General features: G+C 36.5%; 2 protein-coding genes across 5 annotated transcripts in view; one reads left to right on the top strand and one right to left on the bottom strand.

Moving 5' to 3' along the window:
* Pals1 (protein associated with LIN7 1, MAGUK p55 family member) overlaps window positions 1-7,834 on the top strand; it is a 96,853-nt gene extending 89,019 nt beyond the window's left edge. For all 4 annotated transcript variants that reach the window (XM_026385156.2, XM_026385155.2, XM_026385153.2 and 1 more), the window contains one exon: window positions 4,876-7,834. In XM_026385156.2, the coding sequence (XP_026240941.1) occupies window positions 4,876-5,052 (177 nt within the window). In that variant the 3' untranslated portion in view covers window positions 5,053-7,834. The remainder of the gene's footprint in view (window positions 1-4,875) is intronic.
* Window positions 7,835-9,803: 1,969 nt separating this feature from the next.
* On the bottom strand, window positions 9,804-27,255 carry Atp6v1d (ATPase H+ transporting V1 subunit D). Its single transcript, XM_026385202.2, has 9 exons — window positions 27,015-27,255; window positions 22,729-22,846; window positions 19,538-19,617; window positions 17,642-17,709; window positions 17,281-17,325; window positions 14,704-14,807; window positions 14,052-14,118; window positions 12,374-12,452; window positions 9,804-10,476 (listed from the first exon to the last, which is right to left on the bottom strand). Exons 1-9 carry the CDS (start codon window positions 27,053-27,055, stop codon window positions 10,335-10,337), a joined length of 744 nt encoding a protein of 247 aa, XP_026240987.1. The 5' UTR covers window positions 27,056-27,255; the 3' UTR covers window positions 9,804-10,334.
* Between the last annotated feature and the right edge of the window lie 244 nt (window positions 27,256-27,499).

The following is a 27,499-nucleotide window of genomic DNA, read 5'->3' as shown; positions in this document are numbered from 1 at the left end:
TGAGGCTCTGGATGATCCCTAGCACTGCAAAGAGAGAGGGATCACCACCATTGCCTCATTTCATTTGCTGTACCTCTAAACCTCCTTAAAGATAGACATCAAAAGTACTATAATAATTTTTTTTCTTTTGAATCTTGACCTTCTACCATGACCACAAACCTTCCTGCCACAACCCCTAGATATCTTTTTCCATTCTACATCTATTTAACATTTCCTATTCAATCTGTATGTTGTATAGTATTTTTTAATGTCTTTAGCTGTAGACATTAGGGACTTTTTTCCCATCAGGGTCTTTTCAATTATGTTGAGCATAATTCTGGTTGCTTTATCTAAGCTAAGTAGGCTACCTGGTTAAAATAGAGCTTTACTCCTTTTTCATTTTTGCAGCATATTTGTAAATTCAGATAATTGGGGTCAGAATATCTGTTGTCTTCTGCACTTGGGACAGTACAAAAGAAATATGAGACATAGTTGTTGGTTATTCTAGAGGAGGAGGATCACAATATAATATAATAAGGGAAATTAGCTTAATACTATATAAAACTTAAGTGTCCAAAAACTACTTAGGTGGACCAGAAACACAATGGTTGCTGAAGGAAAATATGCACACTAAGGTACTGGGGTATAGCTCAGTGGTACAGTGCTTGCCTAACATGCACAATGCCCTGGGTTTAATCCCCAGCACCACCAAAAAAAAAAGCACACTGAGGAATAGAGTGAATTCTCTTCTGCTCATTCAGCCTAATTTTCTATTATTTTAATGCATAAACAAAGATTCAGCATTATACTATAGGCTTTACACTTCCAAAGCAAGTTAAGCAACTTTCTTCTGACAGTTTTCTCAGGGATGTTTTGTCTTCTTTATATTGAATTCTGTCTGTGTTAAATTGAGCAAAATCTAGAAAGATGCATATTATAAATGTTTTTAAAGCAATAACTTAATACCAAAATATTTTACCAATATACAGTATACTTGATTTTCTAATTAGAACATCCTAATTCTTTTAACTTAAATTTTTTAATGTATACTTTACCTCAGTGCATATACATTTTAATTGTATGATTCATTTATTCAGTATGATTTAGCCAAATGTTTACCCATGTGTGACAATCAAGATTTAGAACATTTCTGTCACTCTAGGAAATTCTCTCATGCCCCTCTGAAGCTACTACTCATCCATTCCTCCCTGTGCAACGATTTATCTGTTTACTGTCACTATAGATTGGTCTGTTCTAGAAGTTCATATAAATGGAGCCATACAGTATGTTTGTGTCTGACTTTTGATCATAAGATTTCAGATTCATCCATGTTGCATCTAAAAATAGTTCATTCCTCCTTAAGGCTGCGTAATATACTGTGATATAAATACACCCAAATGTGTTTGTTCATTTTCCAGTTGAAAAACATTTGATTTGTTTCCAGTTTTGAGCTGGTATGACCAAAGCTGCTCCAAACATTCATATACTCTTTTGGTGGGCATGTCTTTATTTCTCTGAATAAATACCTAGAAGTAGAATTGCTGCATCATATGATAATATCTCCTACTTATGTTACTATCTCCTTTGCTATTTTAGCTGTATAAAAAAAAATTGTACACTGCCACCACCAGTATATAATGGTTCCAGTTGATCCATATTCTTAGAAATGTTTATCATCTATATGTTTTCTACATATATATTTGGTATTAAAGATTGAACCTAGGGGTACATAACCACCGAGCCACATCCCCAGCCCTTTTTATTTTTTATTTTGAGACAGTTGCTTATAGGGCCTTGCTTAGTTGCTGAGGCTAGCCTTGAACTTGCAGTCCTCCTGCCTCAGCCTCCTAGATTGCTGGGATTACAGGCATGCACCACAATTCCTGGCTATATGTAATTTTTTTAAGCCATTCTAATAGATGTGAAATGTTATTATTAAAGTTTTCATTTGCATTTTCCTGATGATTTTTCATATAGCCATTTGTACATATTCTTTTGTGGAATGCCTCAAGCCTTCTCATTTTAAAAAAGTTTATTTCGTTTTCTGATTAAGAATTTTTAATGTATTTTTCATGTAAGTCCCTTATTAGATGTATGTATTATAATTATTTTCTCCAGTCTTTGTATTTTTTTTTTTGATACTTTTTGTAAAAAATATTTTTTAGTTGTAGAGGGACACAATATCTTGTACTTATTTTTATGTGGTGTTGAAGATCGAACCCAGTGCTTCACAGTGTGAGGCAAGTGCTCTACCACTGAGCTACAACCCCAGCCCTGTACCATTTTTTTTAAAGTATCCTTTGAAGATCAGAAATGTTAATAAAGTTCTCTTTTCATTTTCCCAAGGTCAATTATTTTTGTGCATGTCTAATATATTTACCTCTAAGATTGTAAAGATTTTATCCTACATTTTCTTCTTAAAGTTTCTTAAGTTTTACATTTAGGTCTGTAATGTACATTAAATTAATCTTAGTTTTAGTTTGAGGTGAGGGTGGAGGTTTTATTTTTAATTGTTCTGGCATCATTTGCTGAAAAGACTGTCCCTTCCTTGTGAATTATGTTGGCACCTTTGTTGAAAATGAACTGACCAGATACATTGGAATGATGGTTAAATGGGTCTGGACTCTATGTAGCATCATTTTAAGTCTTGAAAAACAGGCAATAAAAAAGGAGTGAAGTACTGCTATATGCTGTCATGGGTGAACCTTAAAAACATTATACTAAGTGAAAGAATCTGGATGTAATAGACCACATGTTATATGATCCCATTTATATACGATGTCAGAAAAGGCAAATCTGGAATCCTAAAGTACATCAGTGGCTGTTTAGTGATTGGGGTTAGGGAAAAAAGGTGCTAATGGTTATGGGTTTTGGTTTGGGGGCTAGGGGCAGGTGATAAAAATGTTCTATAATTGATTGTGGTGTCAATTGCAGAACTCTGTGACTATACTAAAAACTATTGCGTGATATACTTTAAATGGGTGAATTGTGTGGAATTGTCTGGTATATGCATAATAGCTCAAGAAGCTATTGCTGTACTACTACCACCACCCTCAAATAAAAATCCTGACAGGTCTTTCTTGTAGAAAGTGAAATAATTATTTTAAAATTGATGTAGAAAGTAAAGGGAATTACCAAAATACTTCAGAAAAACTGAGTTGGAGGGCTTTTTGTCTTTATGCAGTTAGTGTCTTACATTTTGACTTTAATTGCACTTCCTTTAGTTTCTGAAGATGAAAGCTTAATATTGTTATCCTTTTTTTTTTTTTTTTTTTTGGCAGTGCTGGAATTAAACCCAGTGCCTCATGCATGCCAGGCAAGCACTTTACCATTGAGCTATGTCCCCATTTTATCATTTAATTTATATTTTCCCCATTTTATCATTTTGTTAGAAATATTTTCTAATTTCCCTTGAAATTTTCTTTTTTAATCCATGGGTTTTTTAGAAGTATATTATTTAATTTTTGTTTGGGGATTTTAAAAAAATATCTTTGATTTATAACCATTGTAATCAGGGAATAGGCCCTGACAGATATCAGTCATTTGAAATTCACTGAGACTTATTTTATGGTCCACCATCTTTTCTGTCTTAGTGAATGTTTCATGCACACCTATAAAAATGTGTATTCCTTAGTTGTTGATTAGATGGTGGTATCTGATGGTCTTTTTATTCTACTTATGTTACTGTCTCCTTTGCTGTTTCTGATAGTGCTTTGTTACTCGGGTGATGTGAAGTATAATATAATGAAATTGCACTAACTAAAAAAAATGATGCAAAATGTAACCACTTAATCCATTAACAAATTGTGCTTTGAATTCCTGAATCTGTTCTAGAATGGAAAGGGGTTAAGAGTAGTTAAGTGGCAATATGAAATTGTCAGTTTTGTCTACTTTTCAGTTCAGAACATTTTAAGCTAAAATATTTTATTTCCTCTTGGTCATGGATTGTAATTTCAATAAGAAATTCAGACATAAAGTACTAAATAAGCCATTTTGGCATAGATGAAATAATGCCTTAAATTTGTTAAAAACTGATCTCAAGCTTTGAGTGGATGTAAGTTTTAGCAAAAATATTATATTGTATTTAGTTGCAATGGTGAAATAGAGTCCCTGCTAGGGAACAAAGGATTCTGTGTACCATATTCAGATGCATGGCATTCCAGAATGAAAATTAAAGAGCTATACAAAGAAGCTGCCTCAGGACAAGCTAGTTGTAATTTTAGTTTTCCTACTATTACAACTAGTTCGGTTGAATGACATAAGTTGTTTTGTGGGTTCAAATATAGTATTAACCCATTGTGTCCCATAGTCTTATATATAGGACACCTGTAAAAACTTTTAAAAAAAGTTTTTACCCAAGATATTTCTTTAGAAAAAAATAACCTGTTTTTCATTCTTTTTCCCCATAATGATTTCTACATAACTGTTTCAGATACACAAAGAGCAGGCATTTTTTAACAGAGTCAAGAGTAGAAGGATTTTGAATCCTTGCTCCAACTAGAAAAGTTGACTGTATGTTACAGAAAATATTTCTTTTAGGAAGAGGTTATGATGCCCTAAAATGTTAAAAAATGTTTCTAACATTTGGAGTTTGTTGCCTTATAGCAGAGTAAGACAGAAATATATGAAAACCTAAATGATGGTATAAAACAGGAAATACAATCCCAAATGATTCATAGTGTAAGTTCTGAAGGTGCTAGACAGAGCAAACCATGGTGGGCCCCATTGAGAGGTTGGAAATGAAGTCTTGAGGTCAAGTGTTTGAGAAACAGTGAAAGCAATGTAAGGGCACACCTTGTTCTTGGGTCATCTGACTCATCCTGTATTTTGGTAAGGATAAGGATGAACTCAAGAGTTTTCTTTGTTGTTGTTTTGTTTTTTTACTTCTCTTTGCAGCCTGAAGAGTTGAGAGAAATCATTGAAAAGACTAGAGAGATGGAGCAGAACAATGGCCACTACTTCGACACAGCAATTGTGAATTCAGATCTTGATAAAGCTTATCAGGAATTGCTGAGATTAATTAACAAACTTGATACAGAACCTCAGTGGGTGCCATCCACTTGGCTGAGATGAAGGAAACATTCTTTCTGTGGCATGATTGGTCTTGATCTGGCAAACTGCCATAGGAAGATGGCCCCAATACTTCAGCAAGATTGAGAATAAAGATGGAAGACAGCAGGACAAATTGCAGACCTGCTCTTAGATTTTTTTAACTAGTGAGAAGTCCCCTAAGGCTATTTGTGCACAACATTCTTCATTCTCCATACATGGCTTTAGGGGCTCTTGGCTCATTTGGAGATTTAAATGAAAGCCTTCAACAGAGCAGTTCCATTTTATCCTGGTAAAAACTTTTGTTTTCACCTAACTAAATCTTTTCTGCTTGCTTGATCATATTTCTATGAAAAACTTGGATGTATATACACAATATTCCATGTCTCAAATAGTTATAAATATTGCTGTTATTTAACATTTAACTTAAATGACTTCATTGGGAGTATTTTGGGGTCTGTGCTTCTATGCACTGAGCAAAAGCAGTATTTGCTTAGGAGACTGATTAAGTAATCAGAAATACTTTCCTAAAGAAGAAAAATAAAAATGGTGCGTGCCACTTTGGTTTGGAGCTGCTTTGGGGGTTTTTATTCATTTATGTGTCTTTTAATTCTTAAAAAACAAATCAAAAACATTCCATTAGAAGCACCATTTTTTAAGCTCAAACTTTGTGAATAAGACTGCACACTCAGCAGACTCTAATGTAGTTAAAGGTATAAAAAACACGCTGATCTTTTTAAAGATATAATTTTCTGAATATTTTTGTTAAATTGTCACAAGTGATTTGATAGCTTTGCTTTCTTTCTCTGATATGAATAGTACAATAGGATGTATCAGTTATGCTTTTTATGAATGGCAAACATTCAAACTGTGTGACTGTTTAAAAGTTTCTTCCTCGTGATGCAAATAGTTTTTTATATACATGGGAGGACATAGCACATTTGATTTTTTTGCAGTTTTACATATGAGCACAGTATTATTCTGACTGTGCTACATTAACAAACTGGAATTCTGTTGAGGACTATAGCTGCTGTGACATATACTAATATTTAATAGATCAACAAATAGTCATTGATAACATTTGCTCAGCATTAGAATAAAATCACACACACACACGGAATACCTTGACACTTGACTTTGAGATCAGAAGGAAAGGAAGACCTGAAAGTCATTTGAACATTTTAGGAAAATAACATTGGAAGGGAAAAGTTACTAAGCACATAGAAACAGGTGTTTATCCTAACAATGTCTGCCTCTTGACTCAATTGAACAGTTTGCTAAATTGTAAAAGAAATTTTAAGCTAATGGGATTTTTATACTGTCTCTGTAACTGTAGCTTTAAAATGCAGTGTTTATTATTGTCATAGAAAGTTTAATTTGTAGTCTTTTCGTGCCTTTAAGGTAGTGTGATGTGTGACAAACAACCACAAATGTGAATGCCTTATTTTTGTTTTTATAACAACTTTAGCTACAGCATTTCCTGTTCCCAAAGCTAAACAAACACTGGAATGATATTGACTTGTCACTTAATTTAACACAAGCAACTGTTATTAATAAGTAGTTTGTCTCGGTGTCATGTATATATGTGATTTTTTTCTCTTCTACATGGTTTTATTTGAACAAATGTAGACAGTTTATATGTTGCCTTTTTCTATTCAAATTTGCATGGCCTCTTCAGTTGGCTGGGGAGTGTCTTATCTGAAAATACTTTCAAGATAATATTCCTTGGGAAGAAGTAACATTCCTGGTTTGAGGAAAGGAATGCTATTCATACTGTCTCCTCAGGCCCAAAACACTCCAGCTGGTAGCAGGAAAATGGAAAGGACACACAATATTCTGCATTGAAAAACAAGGAATATACTTAGCACTTAATTTTTTTTTTTCAGTTTTCCAGTTTTCCTTCTCAGGTACAAAAGGTAGTCTGTGGTCAACAGTGGAGTTTTGTGAACTGCATATTGTAACTGACAGCTGTTTTCAACCTCAAGATTGAAAATTTTGACAGTCCATGTTAAGTTTGAGGAAGGTTTTAGGTAGTGTCAGTAAGAGGCTGTTGTGCCACTGCTGATCATAGGACCACACTAGGCTCCCACTTTATCAAGACGTGGCTTTCACAAACAAATCTATTCCAAGGAACCATGATGACGTCTAGAAACTCTAAGGTATTAGATATTTCCAGGAAAAATGAAGTCCTATCATTCTCTTCTTCATCAGCAGAAGTAGGGGGATAGAAATGTTTGTCTTGAACTTTCCTGAGTCCTAGTGATACAGATGTGCTGATATTCAACACAGTCCTTCAACAATATGAAAACTGTTGTGCCGACTGCGTCAGCACAACACGGGAGAAAAGCCGTGCTATACATCTGGTTGTACAGCCATTTTAGCCAGTTCTATATCTTGTCCCTCCATGGTTCTGATTGGAAACTGCAGTCATGGAGGTTTTAACCACTTATTATAGAAATTATACCAACAGCTAATGAAATATGCCTGGGAAATCCAAACCAGGAAGTGTCTTCATTTATTAAATTTTCATTAAGTCAGAACAAGTGGAAGAATATTATCTAGACGAATCCAGATTTACTTTCTATGAAAATTAACGTCTGGATTTTTTTTCCCGTTTCTCCTGGCCTAAGGAATAAGTATTGATAAGGAATGAATTGAATGTAATTTTATGAATGTGTGTGGAAAATATAAACCAGGGTTATAGCCTTAATGAAGGTAACCATTCTGACATCTGTTGTTAATCCCCTTTGTATTCTTGTATCTGCACTGTTATTTTGAGATGTTATACTGCACACTGTATGGAAAAATAAAGAGTAAAATTATATTTCAAATACAAAAAGCCACAGAGTACTTTGTTTTGCCATGTTTATATCCACTGCCATTCAAGGTTTCTACATATATAAAGACCAATTTCTTGTTGCGAGTGTTCGCCAAAAGTAATACCATTGGAACCTCTGGGTAGAACACAAATTACCTTTTAGGCTATTGCTTATTGTGGGAATGTTGCAACAGAATGTCCTCTGTTGGTACAGTAAGAAGGTCCTGTTCCATAATAGTTAAAACAACTACCAAAAATGGATAACTTAAGGCTGTGAACTTGAAAAGTTTTCAGGGGAATGAGATATATAATACTTCTAGCAAATTTACCTTAAATTAAACAAGAATTAAGGAAGCCAAGGATAGCATGTGAATTGTTGGCAAACACATACTTCATTTTCCCTTTTTCTACCAGACCATTCGGTGTCTCCCAAAGGATATAAATTATATACCAGCAAAAAGTTTAATCCACATAAATACCTGCTACCCCATTCTATTTTTCAATTCCTATTCCTGATCTATCCCCTTCCCCTATGGATCAGATCACTCCAGTTCCATACAACAAACTGTCCACTATTTTCTCTTGATTTCTTTTTAATAAATGCTAAACCATAGGATCATTTGCAGTTGTAAAGGCTGTTTAATCAAGGCCAATAAACTCCAGAGCTTTTAAGAAATACTGAATTTATCTAAATGAAAATTCACCAAATAATTCTGGTTCTATACCCCCATCTTCTTTTGCCTCTTGATTTCAGAAGCTTGTTTAAGCACCAAGCTTCTGAAATCAAGATACCACTTGACTTACATTGCAGTTATGCTGTTTGGCCCATCTAAACCTCAATTTCCTCATCTGCAGAGTGGGTGTAAGAGAATTTACCTCATCAAGATATTGGGGAATTAGAAGTTAAACAGCCAGTGTTGCCTATTTTTAAAATATTTGTGAATTCAGTAATTGGTTTTCTAATCACCAAAGAATTTATACTCAGATTTTATTCTGTAAGCCAAGCTTTCTACCGATCATCTCCTGGATAGGTCCTAATTTTACCTTTAAATACCTTAAGTTTTAAACACATGGGAGGCACAAAGGATAAAAGTTAAGGTATAAAAACTCTGAAACACACACCTATAATTCCAGCTGCTCAAGAGGCTGAGCTAGGAGAATGGTGAATTTAAGGCCAGCCTGGGCAACCTGGTGAGACCCCATGTCACCACTTTTTAGCTTTTTAACCTAAGGCCATTACTGAAGTTCCCTGTCCTCAAATTTTTCCTCCATGAAATGTGGATTAAAGTATACCTTTTATGATTATTAGTATACCTTTTATGATTATTAGTATACCTTTTATGATTATTGTGATGACACATAATAACTAATCTATTATTTGATAGCAAGCATTAAATGTCTATAAAATCATTTAGTACTTAAAAATAGCCTAAACTGTGAAATCGACTCATTAAAACATATTAAGGCTAGTGCCACAATTTTAAAACTAAGAGTTATTCCATGGATGTCATGCCCAAAATGCCTGGAACTGACTGAAAGGCTGAGGAATCATGGGTAAATATGCCAAATCAAATAGTACCAAAAACCTCAGTCATCACCTGTGATGGCCATTCACAAACCTCATCTTCATACATGATTATTATTGCTTATAAAATAATAAAAAGTTACATTATTTATTTCAAAATGAAAATTTATGTTTAGGAAAGAATTATGAAGTTCCTAACTCACTGGCAATCATTTATTAGTAACCCCATAATGCAAAAATGCCTCAAAAAAAGCTTTTTAGTAAAACATTGATAATTAGAGGGAGTTAAAAAAAATAAATAAGCAACTTACTTACCACTTACTAAACACTTCAGCAAGAGAAAGCTTTGTGGATGGCAATACAGTCACTAATCTGAGCATAAGAATGTGGCTACTATTCTTAGCAGTAAATTAATAATAAAAAGGAAACAACTTAACTTTTTAAATCATTTTACTCTGTTCATAACACACATTTAAATTGGCAGAACTGTTCCATGACAGACGAGAAGAGATCTGTCATGCAAGGAAATGAAGATTTTCATAAAGCTCGAGGAGAGAAGTACCAAGGTGAAACAAGACTGCACTAACGTCAGAAACAGCGCCAAGGCTTGTAGGTAGGAACAAAGGCAGATCCACTGTAGTTGGCCTAGGACCACTAATGTTCCCTAAAGGGTATGTCCTAAAGTGCTTGGTAAATAGATCATGTGTAACACAATGTAAATGGAATAGCATGACATTTCAGCGAGTAAATCCTGTAAGTTACTGGGCAGGTTTTACAAATCCCATTCACCTGTGATAAATAACTGAATTATGAGTCTGCAAAAGTAACCCCATAAGTGGACACCCAGGTAAATTTTATGACCAGTGAAATTCTTAGGCCAAAAAATAGCCACATGTATCAAACCTACACTGAATTAAGCTGGAACCAGTGTTGGGGGTTTCTGAAAGAACAGAGCAGGCAAGATTATTCAAACAGAAGATCCTCGTCCTTCTCCTCAGCCAGAAGGTTAGCAGGTTCCATCACCTCTCCAGCTGCTTTCCGTTGTTCCAAGTCCTTCTCACTTTTTTCCTTAAGAATCTTTTTCTTCTCCTGTATTTTCTTTAACCTGTAAGATAAAAGGGGAGATTTTCTAAACACATCTTCACTATTAAGAAGATTTGATTTCTTCTAGTTTTGTAACAAGGATGATAATAAACCTAACTAGGACAAAATGTGATAACCATTAATTTCAATATCAGTAATTTATAACCCATTAAAGAAAGATATGGGGTATAATATGCTAATTTAAGCTATAAGCTGATTTCACAAGCTCCTATCCAGGTTAAATAAATTTTGAAATCCATTCCTTAACGGAACAAATTTTGAGCATTCAGATATGTATTAAAATTTTGGATCAATGCTAAACATCACTGAAGGCGAGTATACATCATACAAAGATGCTGTTCAAGCACTTAAGACAACATGTCTTCCCTAAACGATACTTCTTTCACCTACCTATGTTTGGCTTTGAATCTCTTAAAATTGAGGGCCATAGGATCATTAGGTAGATGTGTTTAGTAGGTAACTATACGTGTGGAAAGACTGAAGATAGAGACAAGCAGATAATGAGATCACATTGTGGTAAAATTGGCTAGGACCTACTATACCAGGAGAGAAGGATTTATCATTTAAGGAGGACAATGGACCTTTCCTTAGAACTGGGGTACAGAGGATGGATGGGCCCTCCAGCAGATCTGCTTGGTGCTGAAAAGAAAACAAGATGGTTCCTCTGTTGGCTGAAGGGACAAGAGCATTATCTGAGAGTAAGGAAGAAGGGAGGGCCATTCACAAACCTTATCTTCATACATGATAGTTATTATTGCTTCTTCTGAACCAGGAATGCTGACCCCATACACCACCAATTTAATATTTATCCCTACTAACTCTAAATCTTCATGACCAATTCCTGAACATGAATATTTCCAAAGCTGAGCTAATTTTATCTGGAAATGCCCCAAATACTTTATGCCATCTCCACACACACTCAACATGCAGTACATATTTGCTGATTAAATGATTCTAGTTTCTTTTTCAGTTTTTATGTAGGAGACACCCAATCTAAATTGTTTCATTTTAAAGAATAATCAGGTCTTAACAGTTTCTCTCAAAGGCCTAAATTTCTGGAGATGCCACATTTAAGATATATGCAAAACCTGACACTGATCTGTCTCCACAGCCTTTGGCAGTACAGTAGTCCCCTTCTACATGCAGGGCATTTATTCCAAGGTCTGCAGTGGACGTCTGAAACTGGATAGCACTGAGTCCTTTGTATACTGTATTTTTTCTTATGTAGTTGGCCCTTTGTGTCTGCAAATTTCATATCTACAGATTAAACAAACTGTGGATTGAAAATACTATACATACATACCTATTATAGTTTGATTTATAAATTAGATACAATAACTGATCTTTTTTCTTACTAAGAATTTTGACTTTTTCCCTTATATAATGCTATGGCTTCTCTTTGGCATATCTGAATTACCAGCATCAATACCTTTGTGTTTTGGGGCCATTATAAAATGAAGTAAGAGTTATATGAACACAAGCATTACACTAGTAAGACAATCAATGGTTGATCTAAGAACTGAGATGGCTACTAAGTGACAGTTGGGTAGGGTATACAGTGTAGATAAGCTGGACAAAAGTATGATTCACCTCCTAACACTGGGACAGAATGAGATTTTACATGCTATTTAGAACAACATGCAAATGAGAACTTCTAGATTATTTCTGGAAATTTCCATTTAATATTTTCAGACCGCAATTGACAACAGATAACTAAAATCATGAAAAGCAAAACTGCACATAAAAGTACTGTTGTATTAATTTTTGCTTCATATTTATCACAACAAAGTACAAGCTATGCTAATTCTAAAGAACGTAAGCCAACTTATCATTCAACAAATTGAGCCTTTGGATTACGGAAAACAAAAATGATCAGTAACTGCCCAGTTTCAACAAACCTATAGAACTCTTCTCGCTCTCTTTCGTCCAGCTCTGTGATGATATAAGCAAGGGTGCGTTCAATCCGGGGAATGATGACTAGAGTTTAAAAAAACACAAAATGAAATATAATTCAAACTCCCCAAAGTAACTACTGTGAATATTTTGGTATGTGCCCTTCTATTTTTTTTATACAGATAACACATTGCACCACAATAGATCCAACAATGAATATACTGAATATACATGAATAGGGAACATTAAACTACAAATGTTATTTTAAAATACAATTTCAATCTATGATTAAAAATATCAAGCAGAGGGCTGGGGGCATAGCTCAGTTGGTAAAGTGCTTGCCTTGCATGCACAAGGCCCTGGGTTCAATCCCCAGCACCACAAAAAAAAAAAAAAAAATCAAGCAAAGTCCAGGCATATTGGCACATCTATAGTCCCAGCAACATGGGAGGCTGCGGCAAGAGGACTAGAAGTGTGAGGCCAACCTCAGCAGTTTAGTGAGGCCCTAAGCAAATCGGCAAGACTTAGTCCCAAATACAAATAAATAAAAAGGGTTAGAGTTATAGCTCATTGGTAGAGCACCACTGGGTCTAATCCCCAGTACCAAAAGAGAAAAAAGGTGGGAATGTGGCTCAGCAGTTAAGCACCCATGGGTTCAACCCTGGGTACAAAAGAAAGAAAAAGACTGAGTAGAGGAGTAGGGCATTGTAGCACATGCGTATAATCCCAGCAATTGGAGAGGCTGAAGCAGGAGGATCACAAGTTCGAGGACAGCAAAATAGAAAATAAAAAGGACTGGGGATGTGGCTCAGTGGTAGAGTTCCCCTGGGTTCAATCCCTATTATCACAAAACAAAAAAACAAGCTGTAAGAATACTAATAAGTTAATTTTATGTGAGTTATTAGCTCTACTTTACACAGAATTTGCCTCTTCAACTTTTAGAACATGAATTGCCTTGAAGGTGGGAACTATTAACCATATCCATTTTGTTTTGCTTGCAGTTCCATGTGCCCTGGCCTAGCAAGCAATGAAGGTTGGGGATGGAGCTCAGTGACAGAGCACTTGCCTAGCACATGCCTGGCCCCGGTTGGATCCCCAGCACCACCAAAAAAAGTTTCTAGATTTTTAAAAAATGTTCCTTTAAAACATTAACAGAGTACCAAAGGAAAATTTTTGCTTCAAATTGTGCTCCTTTCTTGCCTTAAAACTTTAATGGAAACAGTTTTTTGAACAAAAAGCACTGTTAATACTATACAGTCAAGTTTTTGAAATAATGAAATAAAGAAACAGAAAACAAATGTATCAAATGAAAAATTTACTTTTAGGATAGTCTAAAGAGATGGATTTAAAATTACATATTTAACATACACTGTTCAACCATTAGAAAGAACTAAAGAAAACATCAAGGTTTTTGAGAAACAGCTTTTGTCTTTTACCACCTGCATGCCTGACCAAATATTAGTAAGACATTCTACAATTTTTGACTCCCCCAGATCATATACATGGATCTCTCACTTCACTACAAGTTTTGGTACTACTGACACTTCATTTTTCACACTAAGGGCAGCACAGTGTCTTATTCACCTTTCAATTTTCAGTACTGAGCCTAAGTCCTAGTTGTTGCCTAACAAGATGGGAGGGAGAAGTGAATGAACAAAGCACCTCTCAGCAGCTTTGACTCACCATGTTCAATGGCATTCACACGCCTGTTAGTTATCTTAATAGCTTCATCCAGAGTAACAAAGGAAGTCTAAAATAAGAGAACAAATTAGTATTGTAAGCACAAAGTCTTCCTAATAATACCCTGTTCACTTGGCTCCACTCAGACTGTAACTATAGAAAACATTTAGGAACCTAAAAGATAACTTCTTTTCAACATGCTTTAAAAAACAAAATTTGTGAGAGATTTCCATAGAGCTAACACTATTTCCATGTTATTATAATGTGTTTACTTCAGATTCACCAATATAAAGACAAAAATTACAAAAGCACAGACTCATTAATAACCTAGATATATATTAAGTGGCCACAAAAAGAAAAAAATGGCTTCATGCACAAATCATGTTATATTTGCATTTGAAACTAATATTGACTATGGCTGTTCTCACCAATAGAGTGAAAATGAAACACTACACATATATTTGATAAATAAGGAAAAGTAGGAACAATTGTGCAGAAGCCACCATTGTAGAAATCAAAACATTAGGGTTTTTTTACACAGGATCATAGGCAAAGCATAAAGTACAAAGGGCAGTGTGCTCCTGCACAATCTCTGAATGTCTCCACGAGCATATGAGAAATCAGACAGGAGTTCTCCAGCTTTGCTGCTACTTACCTGTAGCGAAGCTAGTTCCACCAGTAGTTCCACTGCTTTGGCATAATTCCTCTTTAATTTAGCCAACTGTTCCCCACCTCTGGCTAAACCAGTTAGTTCATAACCTGAAAAAACCAGTCAGACAACATTTGCAAATAGAGAGTAAATAATCTCCCATAAAATTCCTAAAAGGTAGTTCAGAAAAACACCAAACATGGAAAAACAAATGCTCTTATTTCCTATTAAATGCAAACATAAAGTGCCTATCTCACTTCCCAGACACTGTAGAAGCATCTGCTAAACAGTTTCCCTGAAGGATTCTAGTCTATTACAGCTAGAGATGAAAACTTTTTTTTTAATTTTTAATGTTTTTTAGTTGTAGTTGGACACAATACCTTCATTTTATTTATTTTTATGTGGTGTTGAGGATCGAACCCAGGGTCCTGCACGTGCTAGGTAAGCACTTTATTGCTGAGTCCCAGCCCCAGCCCCAACTTTTTTTTTCCCCAGTACTGGGGCTGGGGATGGCAGAGCCTTGCATGTGCTAGGCAGACCTCCACTACTAAGCCACACCCCAGCCCTAGAAGAGAAGCTTTTGACCACCCTTCAATTGACTAGCTTCCTTTGAAACTACACTGCCTGTTGCCCACAGGACAGTATTAGATATGGAAAACGAAAAATCCCAAAATAGTGAAGCCTGGGAAAGGGGAATGAAAAAGAAAGCCTTACATTGACGGCTTTCATCTCTTTCAAGATAAATCCTTTTCAGATGCTGGCCACAGGCGAGGAAAAAAGTGCTTCAATTAAACCTAGAATGATAGTCTCCAGGAAACACTAATCTCTTCCAAGATAAATCCTGCCAGGTGCTGGCTACTGACCCCCAAGCAAAAGACCAAATTCCTGAGTGCCCAAACTGACATACTCACTAAATCACCCATAACCTATATAAACCCAGTCCCCTCCTTTGTTCAGTGGCTCATTTTCCACAGGAGAGTGGGTCCATCAGAACCATGATCCCATTCCTGAATAAAGGCTTTTGGCTGTTTTGCGAAGTTTGCATCCAGCCTGGTCTCTTTGTTCTAACAACAGTGGCTCTCCATTAAGAGGGGACTCTCAGAAATGCTCTCTATTTCTGTATATAAGCCATACTTAATATTGCATATTTCATAATTGAATATATAACACAAACCAATAAGGCACGAGTGCCAAAAGAAAGAATATTGTTTCTATGGAGAAAAAGCAATTCTACTTCTGGAAGACAAAATAATGCTACCAAATCAGAAATGGAATGAGTGAGACAAGAACAAAATACTGGAAAGGAGCTATAAAAAAGATTCAGCTGGGCACAGTGGTGCATGCCTGTAAATCCAGTGGCTTGGGAGGCTGAGGTAGAAAAATCACAAATACAAAGCCAGCGTCAGCAATTTAGTGAGACCCTAAGCAACTTAGTGAGAACCTGTCTCAAAATTTAAAAAGTGAAAAGGGCTGGGGATACGGCTCAGTGGGGTTAAGCATCCTTGGGTTCAATTCTGGTTTAAAAAAAGATTCAGCATTAAGATTACATCATAGTTGTCCGGGATTGTAGCTCAGTGGTGAGTACTTGCCTTGCCCATGTGAGGCACTGGGTCTGATCCTCAGCACCACATAAAAGTAAATAAATAAAATAAAGGTATTGTGCTCAACTACAACTAAAAAAGAAAAAGATTACATCATAGCATCTAAGATTTTATTCCACTTTACAAAGAATTATAAACAATGCATTATAGGTATAGTTTTTGCAGAAAGACAACACAGAAGTCTAATCAGTGTATTCTTAACAAAAGAAAAGGCTTAATATTTTTTAAATAGCAAATGATTATAAAATTATATATATCTACATTAAAATAAAACATTTTTCAGTACTAGGAATTGAAACTATAAGCCCTCTAACACTGAGCTACATCCCCAGTCCTTTTTATTCTTTTTTATTTTGATTGTGGGCCTCACGAAGTTACCTATACTAGCCTCAAATTTGTGATCTTCCTGCCTCAGCTTCATAAGTAGCTGATTATAGGCACACTCCACTACACCTGGCAAATGAAATATTCTAAGATGCACAATGTTTTCTGACTCCTACCAAAGTACTTTTTTGATTATCTGATTAACTAATGTGACCTTAGCTAATAAGAGAACTTCTAACACTGGAACTTCTGAACTGTAAAACAGTCTGACTAGTATCATTTCCAGGACCAGGTTCATTTAAAGAGGAAAGAGGTGACTGGGAATGTAGCTCAGTGGTAGAGTGCTTGCCTACAGGCACAAGGCCCTCAGTTTGATCCCCAGCACCCAAGAAAAAATAAATTAAAAAATAAAGGGAAGGGCTGGGGATGTGGCTCAAGTGGTAACACACTTGCCTGGCATGCGCAGGGCGCTGGGTTCGATCCTCAGCACCACATAAAATAAAATAAAATAAAATAAAAGATGTTGTGTCCACCGAAAACTGAAAAATAAATATTAAAAAGCTCCCCCCCTCTTAAAAAAATAAAAAATTAAAAAAAAATAAAGGGGAAAAAGGTGATCCCAGACACACATATTAAAAAAAAAAAGTGTCACACTTACTGTCAGTTCCTTCGTGGTAATGTTCGAATACTGGTAAAGTAACACCTGTTAAATACAGAAGCATTTATAAACATGGTCTTGAAGTACTGTTTCTTAACTACTGTTTCCTATATTTCTTTTTCACCAAATACTCAGAAGTCAAGAGATTAGGCCTGGAATTATAATTGGTTTCGATTAATGAATTCAGAACCTGTCTTCTCAATTCTGAATGATAAGGACCTATTAATGGTTTTAACATGTAAAGTCAGTCAAGTTGTTCTAAGTATAAGAAAAAATGGCATATCAAGGTATTATTGTACAAATGTTAATTTTTAAATGTCACCTTTTTTCCTCCAAGGATTCTAAAGAGTTGAAAAGTCACCTGCTACATTGTCTTTCTTCGCTCGAATCTTCACTTGGGCTTTATTTACATTTTGGATAACTGTGGTGCTACAGAAAAAGACAAAGCCTTTATTTAGTTTTATTTTTAGAAATCAACCTACACAGACCCAATGAGTTAAGTCTCCACATTAAATGAGACGAAGAATGAGATGTCACAATGAAGTATGTTTTGGTAATTGTCTTTCTGCCAGAAAAGGGGAAAATCTGCCATAGGAAGGGCTCAGAGAACAGAGAATGAACAATACTTAAAACATTAGGCATAAGAAATATTCAACGGGGGCTGGGGATGTGGCTCAAGCGGTAGCGCGCTCGCCTGGCATGCGTGCGGCCCGGGTTCGATCCTGAGCACCACATACCAACAAAGATGTTGTGTCCGCCGAAAACTAAAAAATAAATATTAAAAATTCTCTCTCTCTCTCTCTCTCTCTCTCTCTCTCTCTCTCCTTTCTCACTCTCTCTTTAAAAAAAAAAAAAAAAGAAATATTCAACAGATGATTCTAAAGTACATGGATTTTTTTAATTTTCAGTCAGTACGTGGATCTGTGATAGGGGTTCCCATTCTGCTAGTGTAATTTGGAAGAAACTTTCTTTCTTTTAGGTTTGTGTGTAGTTGGTTAAGCTGTGGTTCAAATGTTTTACTCCAACTTCCTTTCAGGTTTTACCTGACTCCCTATCTGGTTCCAACATAAAGTGTTTTCCCCATATCCATTCTAAAGCACACTTACATACTACTGATTTCCTCCCTGAGCTGAAAACTTTCAATGCAAGCTGTTTATCCTACCAGCACTGGCAAACATTAGTCTACCACCTCACTTGGCCATAAGGCCTTCAGACTGTAAGGCCTACCTCCAAGGAAAGCACCTACTTAAGAAGACATAATGTCATTGGGAAAAGAAAACTAAATTAAAAAATCCTAAAAACAACTTCCACTTGTCCCTCACAAGCCATCTTACTTCTGGAAGTATTAAACTGAGAATAACAATGCTTACCTACCTCACAAGGTTATTTGGAGAATCACCAACACTTTCAATTGACACAGACTGTTTGAAAACTACTGTGTATCCTTTTTCTAAATAATGTACTGGGGCTGGGGTTGTGGCTCAGTGGTAGAGTTCTTGCCCAGCATGTTTGAGGCACTGGGTTCGATCCTCAGCACCACATAAATATAAATAAATAAAATAAAGTTAATAAAAATAAAAAAGAATATACTGATATGACAAAAGCCATAAAGCTACTGCTTATTTTAGTACTGGGGAGAGATCCCAGGGGCACTTTACCACTGAGTCACATCCCCAGACCTTTTTATTTTTTGAGACAGGGTCTCATTATGTTGCTCAGGGACTCACTAAATTGCTAAGGCTGGCATCAAATTTGAGATCCTCTTGTCTCAGCCTCCCGAGCCATTGGGATTACAGGTGTGCATCACCACATCCAGCTAAGCTCCTGCCTTTTAACTAATGGATTCCATTCTCAAAAATTTAGCCTAAATAGAAACAAAAAATATAAACCCATGTATTTTCTCTAATATTCAAACACGTGAAAATCAACCCAAAGAACCTGCATCAGGAGAAAAAAATTAGTAAATCATGGTACACCTTGAGGAAGATTGTATAACCATGTGAAAATAAGGAAAAATTGTTTATGATACCACATTAAATAAAAACGAACTATAAAAATCAAGTATCCTGTGCCTGCAACTACGTAAGACACTTGTGGATGGTAACAGTAGTGAGGGGGTTAAGTGTTTCTCCTTATTATTACTAAGTCATTTATTTGTCTTTAATGCTTATACATTTTAAAATTTAGACTGATTTACAATGAAATCACAAACTGAAAGCACTAACTTGTTTTAAACCAGCCTGCTGTGTCATCTTACCTGAAGTCCCCTGCTGTGAACTTGGCCTCAGCTAGTGAAAAGGCAGCTTCTCTCATCACTTCACCCATCAACATTTTAGTCTGGAAAAGTATAAACCCACAGCAGATTCAATCAAGTTTTTTATAAGGAAAAATTATATTAAAGTTAAGTTCCTTTAATAGCTATCCTATTTGATGCTAAGTATGAAATATCAGTAACAAATGTTGATTTGATAATGACAAAACAAATAAAAATTGCCAATTTTGAACAGTTTTGGTTATGATCACTAACACCATTGCAAAACTATGAGTTTTATAATTAAAGCATTAGAACACATGCATTAGTAAATACAAAAGTAAATATTTACTGAGGAACTTATCTTGGTCCTAAACATGTGATTTGCTCTCATTAATCTTTTAAATTCACTAGTGAATTTAAAAAGAGTCAAAAATCCTAATGCCACACCAATTCTAAAGGACAGCTGGAAAACTTAATTTTATAAATTTAAATTTATATATCCAATAATTTTTTTGAAAGAGGAGAAAAATTGGGTCAGATGGACAGGGAGTTGGCTGACCAAGTAGTAAAAATCTACAGCTACAATAAGGAAATACATCTAGTATGGAACAGATAAGAAGTAGAACAAAGTGTTTTTATAGGAAAATAAGCCCAGGCCAGGAGTGGCAAAACACACCTATAATCTGAGAGACAGGAGGCTGAGGCAGGAGGATTGAAAGTTCGAGGCCAGTCATGGCAATGTAGTGAGATGCTATCTCAAAATAAAAAAATATAAAGGGCTGGTGGGGGATGTAGTTCAGTGGTAGAACACCCCTGGGTTCAATCCCCAGTATTGAAAAAAAAAAAAAAGGAAAAGAAAGAAAAAAAAGATGCCTAGATATAAATGGGAATTTAATATAATGAAGCAACCATTCAACTCTTCATCCATTTACAAATGATAAATATAAATCCCTTACATTGCCCCCAACCAGAAATAAATAAAATGATCTAGACATTTTAGAAATAGAGTTTAAAAAAAAAAACAAAAACTATAAGTCAACCATAGTGGTGCACACCTATAGTCCCAGTTACCTAAGAGGCTGAGATAGAAAAAGCACATGAGCCCAGGAGTTTGAGGTTAGTCTGGGTCACTTAATGAGACCCTGTTGCAAAATTTTTAAAAAGTTCTTTATTTCCTGGCTGTCCTAAGCTGAGCAGCATTCCTCTGCCATTATGTTCTGTCTCACCTCTGGACCAGAGCAATGGAGCTGGACAAAAGTGGACTGAAACCTCTGAAATCAGTAGATGATATCAATCACTCTACTTGGACTATGCCTTTTTTTATTCTGACCACTCAGATCTGCTGTTGAAAACCTCAGTTCACCACATATATTCCTATTCACTATAATGAGCTCCACTGAGCAGAGAAAGACGTGTAGGTGGCCAAATGAATGCTCAGACCCAGTATGTGAATGCCTGATTCACAGCCTCATTTGAAGAGGTCAGGAAAAAATAAGGAAACCAAGACTGAGAAAACTGAAAATGTGACATGGCATCCTGGATTGGATCTGGGACAAAAATAAGACATTAAAGAAAACCTGGTGAAATCCTAGTTAATAGTAATATATTGATGTTGGTTTCCTAGATTTGACAAACATATCGAGAAATATGACATTAAAGGAAACTGAAAGTGAGTGAAGGATATATGGGAATTCTCTGCATTGTCCTTGAAACTTTTCTATAAATCTAAAATGATTACAAAATAAAATGTGTACGTAAAAAATAAGCAAAAAGGGCTGGGTATATTGTTCAGTGGTAAAGCACACCAGGGTTTACTCCCCTGTACCACAAAAATGACATTTTTTAAAAAGGGCTAGGAATGTAGCTTAGTGGTAGAGCACTTGCCTAGGATGCCCTGGGTTCAGACCCCAGTACCTTAAAAAAAAAAAAACAAAAAACAAAAAACAAAAAAAAAACAGAGGTAAGGTTAAATTACATTATCCATGTAATTTTTTGAAATACCATGAAGCTATTATAAAGAATGAGAGAGCTGGGGTTACGGCTCAGTGTTAAAACACTTGCCTCACATGTGTGAGGCAGTAGGTTCAATTCTCAGCACCACATATAAATAAATGAATAAAATAAAGGTCCATCAACAACTAAAAAAAAGAAGAGGAAGAATGAGACAAGATTTTTATGTAATGATATAGAAAGCTGTCCACATTCTGCCATCATGGGACAGGGGAGAGAAGGGAGCAGACCAGGAAATATTATGGGATTTTATAAATGTATATAACCTCTGCATGTGTGATAATTTTTGTACACGCTACCAAATATTTCATTTCAAATAGGTGACATAGGGATGAAAGACCATAAACCAATGTCAAGAAAAACTACCTCTGGAAAACAAAGAAAGGATTATTGTGGGGAAAGAAAAGATATAAGAGAACCTTTTCTTTTTAAAATATATAATTCTGTATTCATTTATCATTCACCCAAAAAGTACTGATTAAAACTTACTATACGCCAACACTATTTTAGGCATTAGAAATACAGTGCTGAAAAGTCTCTGAAACTTGTATCGTCTAGTGGGGCAAAACAAAGAAGAAAATGCTATATAGTAGTACATATTACAATACAAATAAAATAAAAAGTTGTGACAGTAGTAAAAATAGTGGTTACATCAGATTGTGTAATCAACAATGACCTCTCTGAAGAGACTGGAATGGCCAGGTGAGCCACTCCTAAAGAGCATTTTAGGGAGAAGAAAAAGTTGATAGGCCCTGGAGGACAACAGAAAGAATGCTCCAAATGAGGTCAGAGAGGCAGGCAGGGGGCAGATCAGATCAAGTGAGGCTTTGTGGCTTTGCAGGCATATTAAGGAGTTTGGATTTCATTAAGTGAACTACCCAAAACTAAAATCTATATGTATGTATGCTAGCATTTCTCTAGTATAAACTTCTATATATTTCTCTAGTGTAAACTTGTCATAATGGTGTTTTTACTTTTGAAAGAAAAAAATTTAATTAAAATAACTAAAAATTAAGTGCTAAGGATATATCTCAGAGGTAGAGTTGTGCTCAGCATGCACAAGGCCCTGGGTTCAAATTCCAATTCCAAAAAAGAAAAAAAGAAATAATAAAATGCCAAGGTCCATGCTAGATTTTCCTTAGATATTTATAAAATAAATACTGCTTAAGCAAAGTTCACTCTACCTCTATTATCTTCTTCAGGATCTGTCGGAATCGAAGAGTTAGGGCATCAGATTTTTTCTTCAGGAGGTTTCGGCCTGTTTGTGCTCCTTTTAAACGAGCCTTCATGATGGTCTGTGCCCTACAGAAATTACAAACAAAAACATTCATTGTTTTTGCTTCAAAGACATAAAATATCTCTATAACATAGTGTTAAAATTATCCTTTATTCTTTTGATATAATGAGAGAAAATATAAAATTTGTAGCTGAGAAGTTTAACTTGTTTCTCAATACTAGAAATTTCTACCCTTATTGTTCCATAAAAGTTTATTTACTTACAACAGAAACAATTCTATAATCAATATCTGGAGTATTTATTAAATCATAATATGCTCTATCAGGAAATTTATTTTATGATGACAGCATAGTTCAAATACTTACTTAACTTGTTATATTTAATAATGTTTCAATTTCCATGGAGATTGAAATATTCTATCCACTAACACAAATCAAAATTTGGGTGCTGATTACTTCAGTAGTAGAGCACTTGCCAAGCATGCATGTGGCCCTGGGTTCAACCCCCAGCACCCCAAAGAAAAATTTGCAATGCAATTAACCTCAAGACCAACAATTCCACTTCGAGGAACTTATCCTAGAGATTTATTCCCACATGTATACAAAAACACATCTAAAATTAAGGATGAGTACTCCATCCTTATTTGTAATAGCAAAAGAATGAAAATTAAGGCTCAAGCAGGGTGCAGTGTCACATGCCTGTAATCCCAGTTACTAGGAAGGCTGAGACAGCAGGATCACAAGTTCAAGGCCAGCCGAAACAGCTTAAGGAGACCTATCTCAAAATAAAAACTAAAATAAAGGGATTGGGAGTATATAGTTCAGTGGTAGAACATCCTTGGGTTCAAACCCCAGTACCATTTCTTAAAAAGGCTCAACCTAGGACACTGTATCCCAACCACTGCCACACTGCCTCATCTTAATACCCTCTCAACCTCCTCACCCCTCAACCCCCCCATCCCACACCCCCACACCCCTTCATGGTACTAGGGATTGAACTAGGGTCTTGCACATGCTAGGAAGGTGCTCTACCACTAAGCTGCACTCTCTCAGTTCTATCCCACATTAAAGATGTCTAGTAGTGGCAAATAACATTTCTTGCCTTGCAAAGCAGTTAGCAGTGGCTGACTGTGCCCTGATTGGCCTCAAGAGGTCTAATCAAATGAAGCTGGTTCAGTTTCCAGCCTGAACAGGAGCTATCCACACTAATGTGTACATTTAATATACAGTATTGTTGACACTACATACCAGAATTGGGGCTGAAAGGACTTGGATCAAATTTTGGTAAAATCCTACTACTGAAGATTCCAATAAGTTTAGAGTGTACAGGTAAACTGGTTGATAATTTTTTTTGGGGGGGAGGGGAGTTAATTGGGAATTCGACCCAGGAACAATATACCACAGAGCTATATATCCTCAGCCCTTTTCATTTTTTGAGACAGGGTCTCACCAAGTTGCTTAGGGCATCAGTAAATTGCTGAGGCTGGCAATTTGAATTTGTAATCCTACTATCTCAGTGTCCAAACTGCTGGGATTACAGATGTACACCACAGTGTCTGCCTACAATTTTAATAATAATTTAATATTCTGCTAATTTATTATTAGTAGTAGTATCCTGCTAGATGATTGCATCTCAATGAAAGGAGCAAATTTTAATTTCAGAAGACTCTATGAATGACCCACCCAAGCGCTCAGAGCTAATATGCAAAAGAACCTGGATTTGCCTGACTTCTGTTGACTCCAAATCTTTCATGTCTCTTTTGCTTCCACTCTACACTTGTTTTGTTTTCTCCAGTGCATAAGTGAGTGAAAGCAACATTTCAGAGGATATATCATGAGTGGACTGTTGATGAAACAGAAGTCGCCAGTGCATTTTCTAGCTGAGGACTTTTTTAAAAATATTTTTTAGTTGTCAATGAACCTTTATTTATTTATTTTTTATTTATATGCGGTGCTGAGAATCAAATCCAGTGCCTCACACGTGCTAGGCAAGCACTCTACCACTGAGCCACAACCCAAGCCCTAGCCTAGGACTTTTAAAACCTGTTCTTTTACAAATTTCAGAACTGCTCAGGCCTACCAAAAAAAAAAAAAAAAGTTGACCTTCAGCTAGGACAATGACTTTGTTTTCAGCTGAATCAAAGACATCTGACTACATGACAAAGAACTGCTGTCAAGCCTTGGGGAAAATATTTACTTCCTGCAACTGATTTTCCTCTCAACTTGAGTGCTCCCAAATAGCAGTTTTCACCTTCACAAACCTATCATTTTTCCTGTCTAAGCCCAAAGTCCATTTGTGCTTCTCTAGACTCAAAAAAATTCCAAAGTAAAAACAAAAACATGTTATCATTCTGACTACTGTCAAAGAAAAGACATTAGCTAAAACAATGGGGAAAGATTTTATTCAGGAACCACTGTGTCACATGAGGGAAAGCACTGGGCTACATTTTGATTTGTGTAGAAGTAACTGGGCTTGTTAAAAAAGAGAATGAGGGAGTGGGCCTTGAGTAAGAGAAGTGAAAAATAACAAAGCTTTGGTCAGTGTAAATGCAATTAGGCCTGGTGTGTCTGTTAGCTGGCAATTATGGAAGTTAGGGTTCTATCCTGCCACAGAGACTGGGAGACAGAGACCTTATCCTTCCCAATGATTAAATTTCAAAAGTACTCTCAGATCCTTCAGAGGGACACTTCTTAAAGGTTTACAGAAAAACTCTTTTCAGTAAATGCTCTAAGAAACGGAAGTCATGGCTGTATTGATCAGGAGTTGGATAGAACAAATATTTAATTCTCCTAGCAGCTTTCAGCTTTTTCAGGCAAGCATTTTATTTTGAAATTTTTGTAGTGCTGGAGATGGAACCCAGAGCTTCATGCATGCTAGCCAAGTGCTCTGCTGCTGAGCTATACCCCATGACCATATTTTAATGGGGAGCTAAGGTCATCCTAGGGCATGGCCTTATGCTGCTCCAAGCCACTGTTGTTTCTCAGTGCAGAGATTTGGATGGAGTTTCGGAGTTACCCCAACGGAGTACTATCCTTATCTGTTTCACAGGATACGCTTTTCTCCACAACTAGCTCTTTTCCTGCCTAGTACAATCAACCTAATGGTCAGTTGAGTGAAAGTAAAGAGCAAATTTACAATTCCTTCATTTCATTAAGAGCTATAGTGACACTGGCAAAGACAGAAGTTTGGAGTCTGAAAATAACTGTTTAAGGGTCCTCATATACTGTAAGAAAAATTACAAGATGAGGAAAAACACCCCATAGGACAGGATAATGCAGAGATCTAAGTATCAGAATCAAAACTTATTTTCTGCTTCCTCAAAGACAAAAAAAGAAAGAAGAGAGCACAAACAAGAACAATATTTATTCTCACAAGTTGTTAAGCACATTTGTGAAAACTTTAAAACTTTCATTACAACTGACCAACGATGTGACAACGATGTGACAATGATTTCAGGGCAATAGAAAAGGCAGTACAGGACTGAACAGAATTCAAAGCATGGGTTGGTTCAAGGAACATTCTCTGTAGATTCTTTATGGACGATTTAATCAAGACGCTCTCTCATCCTAGATAAAGCCCCCCAGGCTGATGGGAAAGAACGATATGTAGTAAACAAATATCCTCTTAACAATGTGATGAGCAGTCTTAACAGAGATCTTTTAAAAGGGTGCAGTGGTAATAGCAAGAGGACTGCCTCAGAAACGCAGAGATACAGTCCCACCGCCGCTGACACTTCAGGATCTTGGAAAATGAGTAAGGGAATCCAAGATTGAATCCGACGTCCAAGCTAGGGCGACTCGAATCAATCCCCACTTTGACTAAGGGACCTTCTATATGCTTCCCGTGGCGGTAAACGTCCCTTCTCATTAACAAACCCCCTCGACTTTTCCGTCGCGCCGCTAAACGGTGATCTCTGTGAAGTCAGAGATGGCGACATTTGACTTATATAAATCCAGTGCGTGGCTCAACAACCGTAAGGGGAATGAATGACTCGACTAACGAATAAAGACTGCGGACCTCCACAGAAGCCAGTAGGACCGGCGCCTTTTCCTATCTCCCTGTCCTGTCTGGTTCACCCAGGAGAATCCTGGGTTCAAGACAAGACCCTGGAAGAGAGCAAAGGATAGGCCGGGAAACTAGGAACCTCACTGGTGGTCCAGGGTACGGAGGGATCACGCTCCAGACAGGCGTTCCTGAACCTGAGAGCGCCACTCCTCTCGTTCTTTTACTTACATTCGCGAGGGAAAGATTTCGATCCGGTCTTTGCCCGACATTCTGACGATGACTGTTCGGCTCGGATCCCCGGCCGGGCAATCGAGGGGGCAAGAGCTCCAGTACTGGCCACTACCGTGCCTTCCTCTACTGGAGTCAACGTTTGTGTCACATGACCCCTCGCGTTGCTAAGAGGTAGCAGGGATACCCATTTTTCACTTCCGCTTCCAGTTGTCGGAGACGTCAGGGAGTGGGCTGGACACAGACGATGCCCGGATATGAAGGCGCGCGCACCGCGGAATTCCGGTTCGACTCCCAGCCCCTCCCCTTCCAGCTCCCTGGCTGCTGAGCAAATCGCTGCACGTGCTGAGCGAAAAAAGAGAACACCTCTTCTCTTCTTCCATCTTTCGTCTCTAGTCACAGCGCCATCTCATGGTTAATTAAAACTTTGAGAGGATTCATTCTTCGAGGATAACGAATCAGAATCTTGCCTGCTTGACACGCCT

The sequence above is a fragment of the Urocitellus parryii genome, chromosome 6, assembly GCF_045843805.1.
Source record: "Urocitellus parryii isolate mUroPar1 chromosome 6, mUroPar1.hap1, whole genome shotgun sequence".
NCBI lineage: Eukaryota > Metazoa > Chordata > Mammalia > Rodentia > Sciuridae > Urocitellus > Urocitellus parryii.
The sequence above is the reverse complement of the archived record's forward strand: the minus strand, read 5'-3'. Positions and strand labels throughout refer to the sequence as shown.